This window comes from Siphateles boraxobius, unplaced genomic scaffold (genome assembly GCF_051911475.1).
Source record: "Siphateles boraxobius isolate OS27281-9 unplaced genomic scaffold, OSU_SipBor_1 66, whole genome shotgun sequence".
Lineage (NCBI taxonomy): Eukaryota > Metazoa > Chordata > Actinopteri > Cypriniformes > Leuciscidae > Siphateles > Siphateles boraxobius.
The window spans coordinates 10255841-10271005 of record NW_027509193.1 but is presented as its reverse complement, the minus strand read 5'-3'; the positions used below and the strand labels follow the sequence as shown (position 1 = coordinate 10271005).

Sequence of the window (15165 nt, the reverse complement as noted above, 5' to 3'; positions counted from 1 at the left end):
GTTTATACTGAATTTGATGTTTTAATGTCACTTGAACACATAAAGATGCTTTTCACGTTAATAATTTTAGAACGTCCCGTTGTTTTAGTTATTGAAATACTTCAGCAGGTGATGTACTGTATATGGACCACAAATGCCCAAAACTCGCATTTTGTTCACATGTTTTTGTTTTTGTACTTTTGAGAGGTGATCTAAATATTTGAAAAAGTCTGTGTTGCAGTTCTATGGTGGTTTTGCCAGCCACATGTCCACATCAGTAACATGACTAAAAACTATGAATTATGTTCAAGTTGGGAAAAAAAAGTTGGCTATTCAATCTTTGTGAAGGTTAATGGTTTAAAGTTGGGTTCCAGGCTCTCACGCTGTCAATATGCATAGGTGGTGGTGAATGCCCTGGTGGGTGCCATCCCCTCCATCTTCAACGTTCTCCTGGTGTGCCTAATTTTTTGGCTCATCTTCAGCATCATGGGAGTCAACCTTTTTGCTGGAAAGTTCCACTACTGCTTCAACGCAACATCTGAGTCAATTATTCATCCCAGTGATGTCAACAATAAGACTGACTGCTTTTTGCTCATTATGGAAAATGGAGCAGATGTGCAATGGAAGAATTTGAAGGTCAACTTTGATAACGTAGGCATGGGCTACCTCTCCTTACTGCAAGTGGTGAGCATTGATATTTGTCTTCAAATGTCTGCCCTCCATAAACAGATGTGCTCTGATCTGCAATGACAAATACACTTAAAAATACACTTTGCTTTGCAGGCAACATTTAAAGGATGGATGGACATCATGTATAGTGCTGTGGATTCCCGTAATGTAATGTTGATTTTAACCATTAAGAGAAAAAGAGAATCATGACTAGTTGTGTCGTCTCACATTTGTGACCCCAAATGATTCAAATTCTAATCGTTTTCCTAACAATACGTGTGCGATTCCTTAACAGTGTTCTCCGTGCAGGTGGACGATCAGCCAGAATATGAGGCAAATCTCTACATGTACATTTACTTTGTGATCTTCATCATTTTTGGCTCTTTCTTCACCCTCAATCTATTCATTGGTGTCATCATTGACAATTTCAACCAACAAAAGGCAAAGATAAGTGTTGGCAATGGTTCTTCATCTGTAGCGACACTAAAACACTTTATGCCCTGGAATAATTGTCTTTGTGCCTATACTTAGGAGGAACAGACATCTTCATGACAGAAGAGCAGAAAAAATACTACAATGCCATGAAGAAACTTGGCTCCAAAAAGCCACAGAAACCAATTCCAAGGCCTGCGGTAATATATATATTATGTACAACATTTTTCTCTGCTGAATCCTTAAAATTAATAGAATAAATGTACCAAAATGTATTTGAAATACATTTACTTTATGCTAAGTATACTACAAATACATCTACATATTTATGTACTTAATTAAAAAATACCCGGCAATTGTACTTGTAGTATACTAAATTGATAGTATAATAGTCTGCTAAATTGAAAAACTAATTTTGCACTTAATTTACTTTAGTTAACCAGAAATAGTGCTGAGAGGTCCAACTAAAGATATACTTAAGTATATTTGATTGTGCTAAAGTGGAACTATTGCAAGTATACTTTAGGGACACTTTAAATACCTTGCATTTAAAGACTGATATTTTACAGTGATCATACTATCCTTGCTAATAGTGAAATTAAAACACATATTTAGGATTAATATTAAGAAAAATGCATTGTGCAATAAATAAATACTCCAAATAAAGTTTAATTGCAATATTTATATCAGTGAGTGTCAATATGTCAGTCATTTTGTTAATGTAATTGTAGTATACTTAGTTTGAAATAAATGTATTTTAAATACATTTTGGTATAGGTTTTTTTCAGTAGGGTTGAATCTGATATATGTTATTATTTGTAAAGTACTAACTGCATCTTCTCCTCCTCGGGATACTTTTCGCCCATATATGCTGCCTGGATATATCTGATGTTTGAAGAACTGCTTCCAAGGCTTGGTATTCGACCTGGTCACCAAGCAATTCTTTGACATCTTCATTATGGTGATGATCTGCCTGAACATGGTGACCATGATGGTGGAGACGGATGACCAGAGTGTGGAGATGGAAAATATTCTGTTCTTGATCAACTTTATCTTCATCGTGCTCTTCACCGGGGAGTGCATTCTCAAGATCATTGCCCTGCGCTATCACTACTTCTCCATTGGGTGGAACATTTTTGATTTTGTGGTGGTCATTCTTTCAATCTCGGGTAAGGCTGCTTCATTAATAGTAATCACTAAGCAATCATCATGTAGAAAAATGTTGGATGGCAATTTTTTTTTGTCCTATATATTAATTTAAATTCAAACTGAATTAATCTTCTATGATTTTCTATGATAAGCATTTTTACAATTAATTTTAATGTAATAATAAAGACAAAAGCCCCATTAAAGGATTTTTAATTTGTGAAAATGAAACCTTAATTCAGCATAATAAATAACTTTATTATTTTACCTTACAAAAACATTGAATACTTCAACAAAACTGCTTATTAATATTTGAAAAACATTTGTCTGCCAGATTTGAGTTATGTCTAAGTCATGTAAAAAACAAAAGAGATATCATAGAGAAGACATGACTGTGTCGAGGTCTATAAGCCTTCCAACTTTACTTTTTTATGACAAGACAAGGTTAGTTCAGATTCTAAAATGTCATGTGGTGTAACTTCCCAAAAACGTAATATATATTTTTATTTCTTTTTATTTTAAAAAAAAAAGACAAAAAAAATAGATGGATCCAAATATTACACTCAAACTCATATTCAGGGTGCTATTACTTTTGACTTGATTTACATGACATTTTTAGAGGCTTAAAAATGCCATGAATGTTTTTGAAAATCATGAAACCAACAGGAGCACCTAGATTATATAATTGTGATTTAGATGATTGTAGATTAAATTATATAATTATCTACAGTAATTGATTATAATTGACCAGAATACTTCCATGTTAATTTTTTGTCGTCTCACAGGTATTTTGCTGGCAGACCTCATCGAGAAGTACTTTGTGTCACCTACGCTGTTCCGAGTCATCCGACTGGCCAGAATTGGCCGTGTCCTGCGTCTCATCCGGGGTGCGAAAGGAATCAGGACGTTACTGTTTGCGCTGATGATGTCGCTGCCTGCCCTCTTTAACATTGGCCTGCTTCTATTCTTAATCATGTTCATTTTCTCCATATTCGGCATGTCCAACTTTGCGTACGTGAAAAAAGAAGGAGGCATCGATGACATGTTTAATTTCGAGACCTTAGGGAACAGTATCATATGCTTGTTCATGATCACAACGTCCGCCGGCTGGGATGGGCTGTTGTCTCCCATTCTCGACAGTCCACCAAACTGTGACCCGTATCTGGAGAACCCGGGATCACCTATCCAAGGAAACTGTGGGAGCCCCGCGGTGGGCATCGTCTTCTTCTGCAGCTACATTGTCATGTCGTTCCTCGTCGTGGTCAACATGTACATAGCCATTATCCTGGAAAACTTCAACGTAGCGACGGAAGAAAGTGGCGACCCCTTGTGCGAGGACGATTTTGAGATGTTCTATGAAACCTGGGAGAAATTTGACCCCTCTGCTTCTCAGTTCATCGATTACAGTAGACTGTCTGAATTCTGCGACACGCTGAAAGACCCCTTGAGAATCCCGAAACCAAACACATTGAAGTTGATCACAATGGACCTTCCCATGGTCCCTGGTGATAAGATCCACTGTCTGGACATCCTCCTGGCCCTCACTACAGAGGTGCTGGGAGATTCTGGCCAGATGGATGCCATGAAAGGAACTATGGAGGAGAAGTTCATGGCGAACAACCCCTCAAAGGTTTCGTACGAGCCCATCACCAGCACTCTCAGACGTAAGCAAGAAGAAGTGGCTGCTTCGACCATCCAAAAAGCCTACCGGTCACACGTCCTCAAACGCTGCCTCAAACACGCCTCGTATATGTACAGAGAGAAGACAGACTCGAAGAGACGAGAAGAAGAGGCTCCGGAGAACGAAGGGATGATCGCTAACAAAATGAGGTATCTTTATGGAGATCAAGCCATTGAGGACAACAATCATGTGGGTTTCTCGTTCTCTCAACATGGGGAGAAACAGCACGGGGCTAAGCGTCCCCCGGTGAAGGTTCAGAGCGACGTGGTCTTGCGCTCCGCCCCTTTTCCCGTTCCTGACTCCTCAAGGGCTGCGGAAAACTTGAAGGAGTCAATTGTGTAGCAGGTTCAAGCCAGTGTGTACACTCAACCTTTGGAAAGCCCAACAATACTGAGACCCTTCAGGAGACTGAGTTATACTTCGGCACACAAAAGTATGAAAGAAATTCATTGAGTTAGTAATGCGAAAATTCTTTGCGAATGGCTAAGAGTTGTAATCAGTATTATTGATGCAATCGATGGCTCCTCTCAGTATTGCCCTTGAGAAGACCATCAACTGTTTGTCTAATGGCACTTGAAATGATTGGGCTCTTAGTGCCGACATCAATCATTTTTGACGCACAGAACCTGAAATTACACCTTTTTTTCTTTTTTTTAAGAAAAATTGTCAATGGTAATGATTACTAACCATTCAAAAGTAATTTAGAGTAAGTACAGGAAAGGAAACCCCCCATGACTTGCCATGATAGCCAGAACAGACTTGGTCAAAAGATCACTTACAGATCATTTTTGTAGTATGACTTAATTGCATTTAACAATTAACACATATTTGAGACTTTGATTTACGGTTAATTTTTGCTCACTTTAAACTGTAGCGTTCAAAATAAATATATCGCTCTGGTTTTGCACTAACAGTTATATAAAATTAACAATGGCAACCTGTTAATCAGAATTGAATCAAGTATATTAGTCTTAATAGTTCTATGTAAAGACATGTAATGCATTTATGCAGACTTTACTAACAGCAGTACATTTGGTTATTGACTCTGGTCAATTTTAGCATTTTAAACCTTAAATCAAATAAAAGCAAAATCTCTAGTTTGCCCAAAGACAAAAATGTCATTATAAAATTCAATTAACCAAGGCTAACTTGGTGACCATGAAGCAAATAAAGCAGGCTGAAATATGGATTCTGTAATGTTTCACTTCCCTAATAAGTCTTTTTCATGTGGAGGGTGTACTTGCAAATTGTTAATTGCAAGTCTGTGAAATCCTTGGCTTATACTGTATGTATGTAAGCCATTTTTACTTTATTTTGAGCGAGATGTGCAATTGTGTCCTGAATGTCAGGTTGTTCAGCCCAGTTATGCAGTGAATGATAATGGGCATGATGACACAATATACAGAGAGTATTCTGTAGAAGATAAACAATGCTTTTAACAGGGTATTGTATGTTGGAAAAACCACATGTATGAATGGATGCATCAGGGTCAGAAAGTAGAAAAAACTAGCCAGCTTAGCATATTGCATCCTATTTTTTATTTATTAGCATTCTGTGGAGACTGTTTCCCAGACAGCATCATAGTGTCGGCCCACATCCGGTACGCATGGAATCCACATGTTGCTGACACAATGTTGCTGTCTGGGCTGTCGATTACGTTTTATGGACAGAGTCTGCTATAATGCCTCCAGAGAGTCGGACTGAACAAGACTGACCAAATGTGCCTTGTCAGACTGTTAGCATCCCTATCATGTTTCACTGTACCTATACTCATCCAGCATTTACAGTTACTCGCTCAAATGTATTGTTATTTTGATTTTTATTGTTTAATTGCAAAGTTAACAATTTATCTTTCTCACACATAACCTATTAACAGCATTTAAAATATGACAGTTTATTTTTTTGCTGCCAGGTAAAGAGGTTCAAATGTTTTTAAGAAGTCTTTTCATTTGCTTGTCGTTTCACATTATTGAATTAGTGAAACATTTTGTACTTTTGAGGATAAATTTAATGTAATTAAACATGCACTGGCTTCTGAAGCTACCAATTTATTTAAGCCCCCAAGCTGAAAGTGTTAGAATAAGCACTTAAATAAGCATGAAGCTTTGGTTGCTTTCAAACTCTTTATTTATGGCATTTCTATCACCTTTTTCTATACGTGTCAAATGCAAACCGACAGTGAGGGTGATAAGCAGAGAGATGAGGATTACAAGCACTAAGATCAAATGCAACTTATTTATTTATTCATAGTTCAGTTAGATCATGCACTGTAAAAAAAAAAAAGAAGTTGCCTTAAATTTTTAAGTACAATCAACTTGAATGTTTAAGTAATTACTACTTAAATGACATTAAACTGACTCAAAAAATTGAGTTGAACCTTTTATATCTTATAAAAAAAAGTTGAAAATTGTTTAACTTATTTTGACGAGTTAAAGCAATAAAACATCTAATCACTATTAAGAAATTTTAGTTGAATCTTTTATCAGATGGTCTTTATTGTTCTGCTTACACGTACTAACGCACTGTTTACTGAATGTATTGACACTTCACAGTATCTTTCACTTGCTGAATACATGTTATGGATAATTTAACATTTTTCAAGTACAGAAATATTTGTAAATTTTATTGTATATTCTTTCTGTTTACATGCCTGAAATAAACTCTTGTTTTTTGAGTCTTTGAGTTTTTATGTTCTCTAACAATATGCAATGACAAAAAATACAAGATTCTATTTGTCTTTGGGATATTTTCTAATTAGTGTTTTATTAAATGCAGTTAAGAGAAAGTAAAGCTTAGAATTACGTTATCAGAAAATGTATATAAAAAAAACAGCTTTATACTTTTTTTATTTTTCTATTGCAAATTCAATTGTCCAGCTGATATGGCAAACCTGCGCCACCCCGTGGTCAAGATCATTTTTATTCATAGTAGCCTATTGAGCTGACATTAAACATCGAATCAGCGATGGTTTATTACTTAATTTAATTCATTTTGGATAGTCTTACTGCAGGATACGCTTTAGCCATACCGATTTGTTTAAATGAATAAACTTCCAGTGCATTAATAACCTGGTCAAGGCACTGTATACTAGCCTATTTCATACACACATTCAAACCTATGGGCCTACACACAAGAACACATGCTGCTCACTGGAACTACTGCGGCATCCCCTGGATCACAGCCGCCCGAGTTCCGCGCATGCAAACCAGGTCAAGGGTCAGCTGTGAAGTGACCTCAGGACAGACGGTCAGTGCATCTCTTTCACTCTGATGAGTGCTGTTATTATGCTCAGCTCATTCATTCTCACTGGCGTCTGAGTGACACACTCTCAGTACTGAGGGTTTATCAATTCAATTCACATTTTTTTGTATAGCGCTTTTCACAATACACATCATTTCAAAGCAGCTTTACAGAAAATGCTTGAGTCCACATTACAATTTAGAGTGATCTGTTATCGGAGATAACTGTCTGAGTCATGTATTTCAGAAATGTACATATAAAATATCACAGTTAGCTAAAAATGTATTCATTTAAACAATGTAATAATTATGTATTACTGGAGAGAATATTCTTAAAATAGACTCTCATCATTTACAATATCACTAACTAAAACTAGGACCTGGTTTCACAGACAGGGCTTAGATTAAGCCAGGATTAGGCCTAGTTCCATTAAGACATTTAAGTAGCTTTTATAAATGCGTCTTTGAAAAAACCTTACTCTTGAGACAAAACAATGGCACTGATATATTTTAAGATATGTCAGTATAAGTTGCTTTCAGTTAAAACAAACATGCATTTTAGTCTGGGACGAGACCTGAGCCTTGTCTGTGAAACCAGGAGTAGATGTTTTTTAAACCAAGTGTAACTTCAATGTATGTTTAGATTTAGTTTTGTGTCATGGTAATCAAAGTTACAGCATCTGGAAAGAAATCACTGGGATCATAACATTCTTACTATAACCTGTTTATTATTTGCTTGCTTTACTTTTCTTTCTGTTTAATTTTCTGTTTTTATTTTATTCATATTTACTCATATGCTCATACATGTTTAATTTGTCCACTTCTGTTGTTTTCCTATATTCTTTTTTAAAAAATAGTCAATTTATGAATATATTTGTAATTTTTATTTATATTATATTTCATTTATATTATATATTTTTTTATTTTATATTTATACATTGTTTTAAATCATTTATAATTTCTTTAAGAGTTCATTATTAATTTAAATGATCCATTTATTTATTTTTAAGGTCGTTTATCGATAGAAACATGGGACCGGACATTATAATGTAGAAAAGGTTACCACAAAACAGGCTAGAACCAATTAGTCTGACCACTTGCAGAAACACAGAAGTCACAGATCCAGCTTGTTAGGTAACTTTTCACTTTTAATTGAATAGATTTCATAGTGCTTAGCACTGTTAGAACAGCACACTTGACCCAAACAACCTTTGTTTGCTACTTTTACAGGCTGGACGGGAACGTGAAAGACCTCTCCTGGGATTCAGCCTTTATGTAAGCTAAGGAAGCACCGGAGAAGCTTGTCCCATCAACGAGTGGTGCCTCCAAAGCAAAGAAGCCGCAGCTGCCCGGAGAGATGCAACATGAGACGACTCCAGAACTGTGATGAGCAGCTTGTGGAACCGGAGAGTGGACGGGATGGAGTCAGAGCATTCCAGGGTAGATGTGTAACATTGCCCCCCTTTGAAACAAGAGTTGACGAGAAGTGGGAACATGGTGGAGTTCGCCTTAAAGGAAGAGAGTGCCCTGAGCACAGCTTATACAGGTCTCAGGACACAGAAAGACAGGGCTTGTCTTGGTGCAGAAACGTTATGGCTGCAAGTGCATCAATGATGCCAAAAGTTCAAGAACAGTTTACAACCAAAGGGTCGAAGGTCATTGTGAACATAGCAGGTGGCGTCAGGGGCAGGTGCCTTTCCTTTGCCTAAAGGTTGCCAACTATACATATTATTGTGCTGAGCATTAAACCACATAATGGAAATATTCTCAAATCATTCTGTTTAAATATATATAGGCACAAGTACAGTTTTCCCCTCAGGCTATATTCAGGCTGAACAGTTAAAACTCTCAAAACTATATCATAACTGTCCATTTGTGCATATCATCTCAAAATTGTACATCTGAAAATTACATTTTAAACGGTACACCTGTAAATAATATATCTGTACATTTATAACACTATACATATCTTCTATTTCTATTACTGTACTATTTTGCATTGTTTAAATTTTGTTTTCTTTATAATATAATTATTGTTATATTTCATTTTTATTGTGCATGTAATTCCTATGTCTGTGCTTTCCTTCTGCACTGGAAGCTCCTGCCACCAAGACAAATTCCTTGTGTGTGTAAACCTACTTTGCAATAAAGCTGATTAATCGACATTTCAAGAGGCTTAAAGTGCTACTCACCTCAGAAATAGAATAAGCTATTTCCTGTAAATGTGTAAAATTTCAAATACGACTGTTTTTGTAGACTAAAATAACATGAAAACATGAAATTCCCTTCAAGCTCAAATAAAATCGTAAATACAGCCTCTTTAGAAAAGATCTTCAATTTAGTTGCGCCGTCTTGTGGCCGGAAACGAAATTACAAAGTAAATCTTGTAATATTAGTAATTATTTTGGCAACTTATTATTTTACAAATCATATAGGCCTTTATATAAACATACAGATAAAAGGTACAAAAGCTGTCACTAGGACGGTACCCTTTGTATTTAAAGAGTGCATATTAGTAGGGTGATATCAGCTAAATTGGGCCACTTTTTGGTAAATCGTTTGGGACAATGATACAATACCACATATGCCTTTTCCATGTGTTTTTATGATTAATAATGACTGTTTTTGATAATTTTGTGTTGAAATTATGTAATAAAATATAATTATTTAGGCCCTACATTTCTTGAAACATCAGCTGTGCCAACTTTTTTTGCATGAGCAGTTTCTGGTAAAATGGGCCAGTTGTTCAGGTAAAATGGGCCAGTCAAACTGCAAAGGGAAATAGTAATTTATTTTAATTTTAAAACACAATTGCTTATACAGCCACATGACATTAAAACTGCATTAAACAAACATTCACATGTGCCATTAAAAAAAAAAAATTTGGGTGCAAACCCACATATTCAAATGTGCAATTAAAAAAGTCCATTTTGGAACAGCATAGATAAGTAAACTGATGTCAGTGTGTGTGTGTGTGTGTGTGTGTGTGTGTGTGTGTGTGTGTGTGTGTGTGTGTGTGTGTGTGTGTGTGTGTGTGTGTGTGTGTGTGTGTGTGTGTGTGCGTGCGTGCGTGCGTGCGTGCGTGCGTGCGTGCGTAGTCCCCACAAGGATAGTAAAACCTGAGATCACCTACATTGTGTGGACCAGCCAGCAGTTCTCACGAGGGAAATGGTTTAACAAATATACTAAACTTTGAATTTTGAAAATGTAAAAAATGCATAACGTTTTCTGTGATGGGTAGGTTTAGGGTAGGATTAGTGAAAGGGGATAGAATATACAATTTGTACAGTATAAAAACCATTATGCCTATGGAGAATCCCCACAAAGATAGCGAACCAGACGTGCACACACACACACACACACACACACACACACACACACACACACACACACACACACACACACACACACACACACACACACACACACACACACACACACACACACACACACATGCTCAAGAGTGACACAGATGATGGCCCATTTTAGCTGAAACCATGTGGCCCACTTTACCTCAGGGGGTTAAGGTAAATTGGGCCGCCAAGAAAAACATAACTTTTTCAAAAAATATGTTCATATACCAAACTAACAACATTATTTCTGATTGATGCCATCAAGACAGATATTATGCATAGTTTTTTTTTTATGTGCATGTTTTTTTATTTATAGATTTATCATCCTTATAATAGTTTAGTTAGATTTGGAATGCCAGGCTACTTACCATGCAGCTTTCTGGTGCAGTCTTGATTTGAACGATTCCCCCGCCCACCATAGCAACCATAAACTAATCAAATCCCCTGTTACTTGTCAAGCACAGTTATTACAACAGTTTGAATCCTTTGCAGTCATTGGCTCTAAATTCCAGAGGGGCTGGGACACCCAAACCTTAAATGGCCCATTTTACCTGATGGCCCATATCACCTGATATCACCCTACTTCAAAGGTACATATCGGTACCAAAAGGTGTACCTAAATGGTACATATAAGAAACTTTTTAAAGGGTACCGTCCCAGTGACAGTTTTTTTACCTTTTTTTTCTGAGAGCATATATATATATACTGTACATATACATATATAAATACAGTATATATATGCTCTTTCTATTCATGCTGTTCCTGGGAGCACCTGACAGGGCTTTCAACAGTGAGAATTGGTTTCCCACACTTGACTGACAGGTGCCATCAGACAGTCATCAGAATGCCCAGAACAGCTGATGCATCATAGGGGATCTACCTCTGGCACCTGCTTTCATTCCGATTGTAACCACAGGGTGGAAGTAAGTTACAGTCTTTGAATACCTGTGGTGCCAGTCAGTTCTGTTCTCTCTCTGTAGATGTTTCCCTGGCAAGCTGACCTGAGACCAGTTACAATTGGTAAACCAAATACAAAAATAACTCAGAGCTCCGGGAAACTTAGGGCATAACTACTCATTATCTTATATGGAAGAAGAATGATATTACTTGAATGTTGTGAGAGGTCATATTTAACTCCAAAATCAAAAGAAAAAGATATAGGCTATATATTTGGCACACAAAATGAAGCCTATTTTAAGACATTTAAGATTGTGACGTTACTCTTATGATTATTACGAACAAAATGTTCATTTGTTTACTGCAACAAAACTTTATTCTCATTACTTTAATCTCACTCTCATTACTGTAATAAAATGAATCATGTCTGTACATAAAATTATAATCAGCAAAAAAATAATTTAACATGATTTAAACTTGTGTGCTTTATGAAATTTAAGTAATAGGCTACTTTCTATATTAAAGTAGGTAAAGTTGTGACAGTCTTTTCTTCTTTCTAGTGACGTATATATATCTAAGTGAAACGGCTTCTTGAACAAGACTTGATTTTGTCCATCGGGAATGAATTAGATGGTTGCATGATGTGATGTCACGTGAGTGAGAGTTTTTTATTTATAGTTTTGTTATTATTATTATTTCCTTTGATTCGGGAGTGAAATATGACCCAGATGTTTTTTTGACAGATTTGTGAGATTGACCATTCGTTAAATTGTCTACTTTCAATATTGGTGTAATCTATATCTAAATAATGAATTATCCAACTTTAACTGTCCAGGACATACTATACTCTTTGGTCCTTAAACCACTCGTGACAGGCAAAAAATGCAGCTGTGCGGGTCAGGTAACTGATTGTATTCTGTTTTTCCACGAAAAGGGATTAAACTATTAATGTCACATACTCGCAACCCCAATACTGCTGAATATTACACACAGGGCAACATCACGTCTGAATAGGAACATCCTCCCACATCCCCACAGTGACAAAAAACACATATATGACCTGATTCACTCTCATAATTATTGACAATGTGTCCTTTCAGAAGGAGATGACACCATTTACAGGTTACGTGGCAGTGCTACACACATCTTCTTGTGTGTTGATTGTAAAACATTTTCGGACCACTATATTTTCCATAATTTCACTAGATTTGTACATGGAAAGAAATATTGCTTATGTGTCTCTTTTATATTTAATTCAAATGATGCAAAGGATTTCATTCATATTCAGAAAATAAAATGATGACCTCTATGCTTTTTCTTAGTGCCAACAACATCATACCAGAGTCATGGAAATATCTACATAAATGACGGGAACCACAACACTAATGTATTTTGTCTAAATACATATTAAAGCAAGGAAACTATCATGTTTCTGATTAGGATGCATCAAAACATGTTCACGCCACATATAAATATCAGTACACCTGAGCCAGAAGAACAAACCTTCACAAGCCTTCAACTAAGACCGCAAGAGTTTGTCTACCCTGAGTAAAAATGACTAGAGGTATGGATGTGATGCTTTCTTTTGCATGTCATTTGTGGATTTAATGTAGAAGATTTATTTTTGACAACGCTCTGTTTTATCCTCTTACCTGTAAAACAAATGTCATACAGTTGTAAAAGTGTTTATTGGAGCATGGCAAATAAACCAATCAAATCGATTTGATATTTTGATTAATTCAAATTTTTCATTTGTTATTTGGTTATTTTATCAGGAGCTTCAAAACAACCATGTTGCAAATGGCAAACAAACTTCTTTCTTTTCTTCTCCTATAGCATTAGTTCTGTTGTCGGTGGTCCTGGTTAGTTTGTTGGTGAACCAGGGAAGAGCCTCCGAGAACCAGCGGCTCTTCAACAACGCAGTCATCCGTGTTCAACACCTGCACCAGCTGGCTGCAAAAATGATTAACGACTTTGTAAGATTCCCATTCAAATCTATTCAGAACTAGTAGATTCTAATCCGTCATTTAGAACAAAATGATTGGTCACACCTATTCAAGTGAAATATGAGTTTAGGACTTAAATGGATAGTTCACCCAAAAATGACAATTCTTTACTCAGAAGAGTTTCTCTCTTCTGCTGGACACAAAGAAGATATTTTGAAGAATGTGTGAAACCAAACAGATGATGGGCGCCATTAACTTCCATGATAGTATGAACAAAATACTATGGGGCACCAACATTAACTGGTTACCAACATTCTTCAAAATACCTTCTTTTGTGTTTTCAAAATTTCAATTTTTCGGTGAACCATCCATTTAATTAGTGTTCTTTGCATTTCTATCAAGAGGCATTAATTGATTTAGTTATTTGAGCATTCACATGTATTTTACTAAATACTATTTTACTTTTATTATTAAGGAGGACAACCTGTTGCCTGAGGAACGCAGACAGCTGAGTAAAATCTTTCCTCTGTCTTTCTGCAACTCTGACTCCATTGAGGCGCCCACTGGAAAAGATGAAACGCAGAAGAGCTCGGTAAGTACACTGAAAAAAGTGATCAGTTTGCTTAAATAAAAAAAAAAGAGGAAACACATTGCTTTAAAATTAATTAAATTCACTTCATGCGTAATTGAAAAAATGTGAACTTGACATTTCCACATAACTTAATTTTTTCAATTACGCATGAAGTTTGTTTACTTAATAATTTTAAGGCAACGGGTTTCCTCACTTTTTTCAAGTTAACTCAACTGATCACTTTGTAGACAATATTGTTCAAAATTAAATCCCAACCTGTCATGTTTTATAATACAATATAGAACTATGAAACAAATAGTAGTATCAAACAATGAAAAAATATATAACAATAGAATACATGCATGATGCAAGTGAAATATTTTTGTTGTTTTCACGCAGTTATGACCATTTACTCTTAAATTGCTCAAAAATCTGAAAATGCAACAAGAGATGAAAAGTTCCATCATCAGAAAAAAAAGTTTATATGATCGATATGTTATGACAGGTGTTTTTTACATTATCAAAATCATCAAAATAAGTTAAGCAATTTTCAACTTTTTTTAATAAGTTATACAAGATTCAACTAATTTTAAAGTCAGTTTAATCATTTAAGTTGAAATGACTTGAAAAATCCAAGTTTTCAAAATCCAAAATTTAGGCAATCAACAAATATGGGAAGCATAGACATCAAAAATAGATAGTGGTCTAAAAACCTCCGGTATTCTTTTTTCTTCAGATGTTGAAACTCCTTCGCATCTCTTTCCGCCTCATTGAGTCCTGGGAGTTCCCCAGCCAGACCCTGAGCGGAGCCGTCTCAAACAGCCTGACCGTCGGGAACCCCAACCAGATCACTGAGAAGCTGGCAGACTTGAAAGTGGGCATCAGCGTGCTCATCAAGGTGAGAGAGAGACCATATTTATTCTAGGCTACTTTAGTTTTTTTTACACAATGTGTCTAGTGGTCGTACCAGGAGGTGTGAAGACATCTTCACATCTTGTGGGCTTATTTGGATAGCTATTCCATAATTTGCCATTTTTTATCTGCACAGGGATGTCTGGATGGTCAACCAAACATGGATGATAACGACTCCCTGCCACTGCCTTTTGAGGATTTCTACTTGACCATGGGGGAGAGCAGCCTCAGAGAGAGCTTTCGTCTTCTGGCTTGCTTCAAGAAGGACATGCACAAGGTGGAAACTTACCTGAGGGTTGCAAACTGCAGGAGATCCCTGGATTCCAACTGCACCCTGTAG

The 15165-nt window shown here is 36.2% G+C and overlaps 2 protein-coding genes and 1 long non-coding RNA gene across 4 annotated transcripts in view; 2 read left to right on the top strand and 1 right to left on the bottom strand.

Annotated features, from left to right (window-relative positions):
- The window catches only part of scn4ab (sodium channel, voltage-gated, type IV, alpha, b), a 24989-nt gene extending 18408 nt beyond the window's left edge, over window positions 1-6581 (top strand). Inside the window, exons 20-25 of one of the 2 annotated variants that reach the window (XM_077212144.1) lie at window positions 379-663; window positions 763-816; window positions 958-1095; window positions 1176-1280; window positions 1979-2249; window positions 3012-6581. In XM_077212144.1, coding sequence (XP_077068259.1) covers window positions 379-663; window positions 763-816; window positions 958-1095; window positions 1176-1280; window positions 1979-2249; window positions 3012-4249 — 2091 coding nt within the window. In that variant the 3' untranslated portion in view covers window positions 4250-6581. Of the gene's footprint in view, window positions 1-378; window positions 664-762; window positions 817-957; window positions 1100-1175; window positions 1281-1978; window positions 2250-3011 lie in introns of both variants that reach the window. The other variant, XM_077212143.1, reaches the window with a different exon arrangement.
- On the top strand, window positions 5570-15165 carry gh1 (growth hormone 1). The gene is made up of 5 exons (XM_077212178.1): window positions 5570-5582; window positions 13239-13372; window positions 13818-13934; window positions 14650-14811; window positions 14962-15165. The coding sequence occupies exons 1-5, from the start codon at window positions 5570-5572 to the stop codon at window positions 15163-15165; spliced, it is 630 nt and encodes a 209-aa protein (XP_077068293.1).
- On the bottom strand, window positions 13117-14653 carry LOC143721597 (uncharacterized). The gene is made up of 3 exons (XR_013196754.1): window positions 14627-14653; window positions 13827-13905; window positions 13117-13349 (listed from the first exon to the last, which is right to left on the bottom strand). It is a non-coding gene; the product is annotated as an uncharacterized LOC143721597 (long non-coding RNA).

What these genes read in the sequence shown, in the direction of transcription:
- gh1 (XM_077212178.1), top strand. An exon ending in ATGAAACGCAGAAGAGCTCG is followed by an intron (nt 13,935 to 14,649) that starts GTAAGTACACTG and finishes TTTTTTCTTCAG; the next exon opens with ATGTTGAAACTCCTTCGCAT. An exon ending in GCATCAGCGTGCTCATCAAG is followed by an intron (nt 14,812 to 14,961) that starts GTGAGAGAGAGA and finishes TTATCTGCACAG; the next exon opens with GGATGTCTGGATGGTCAACC.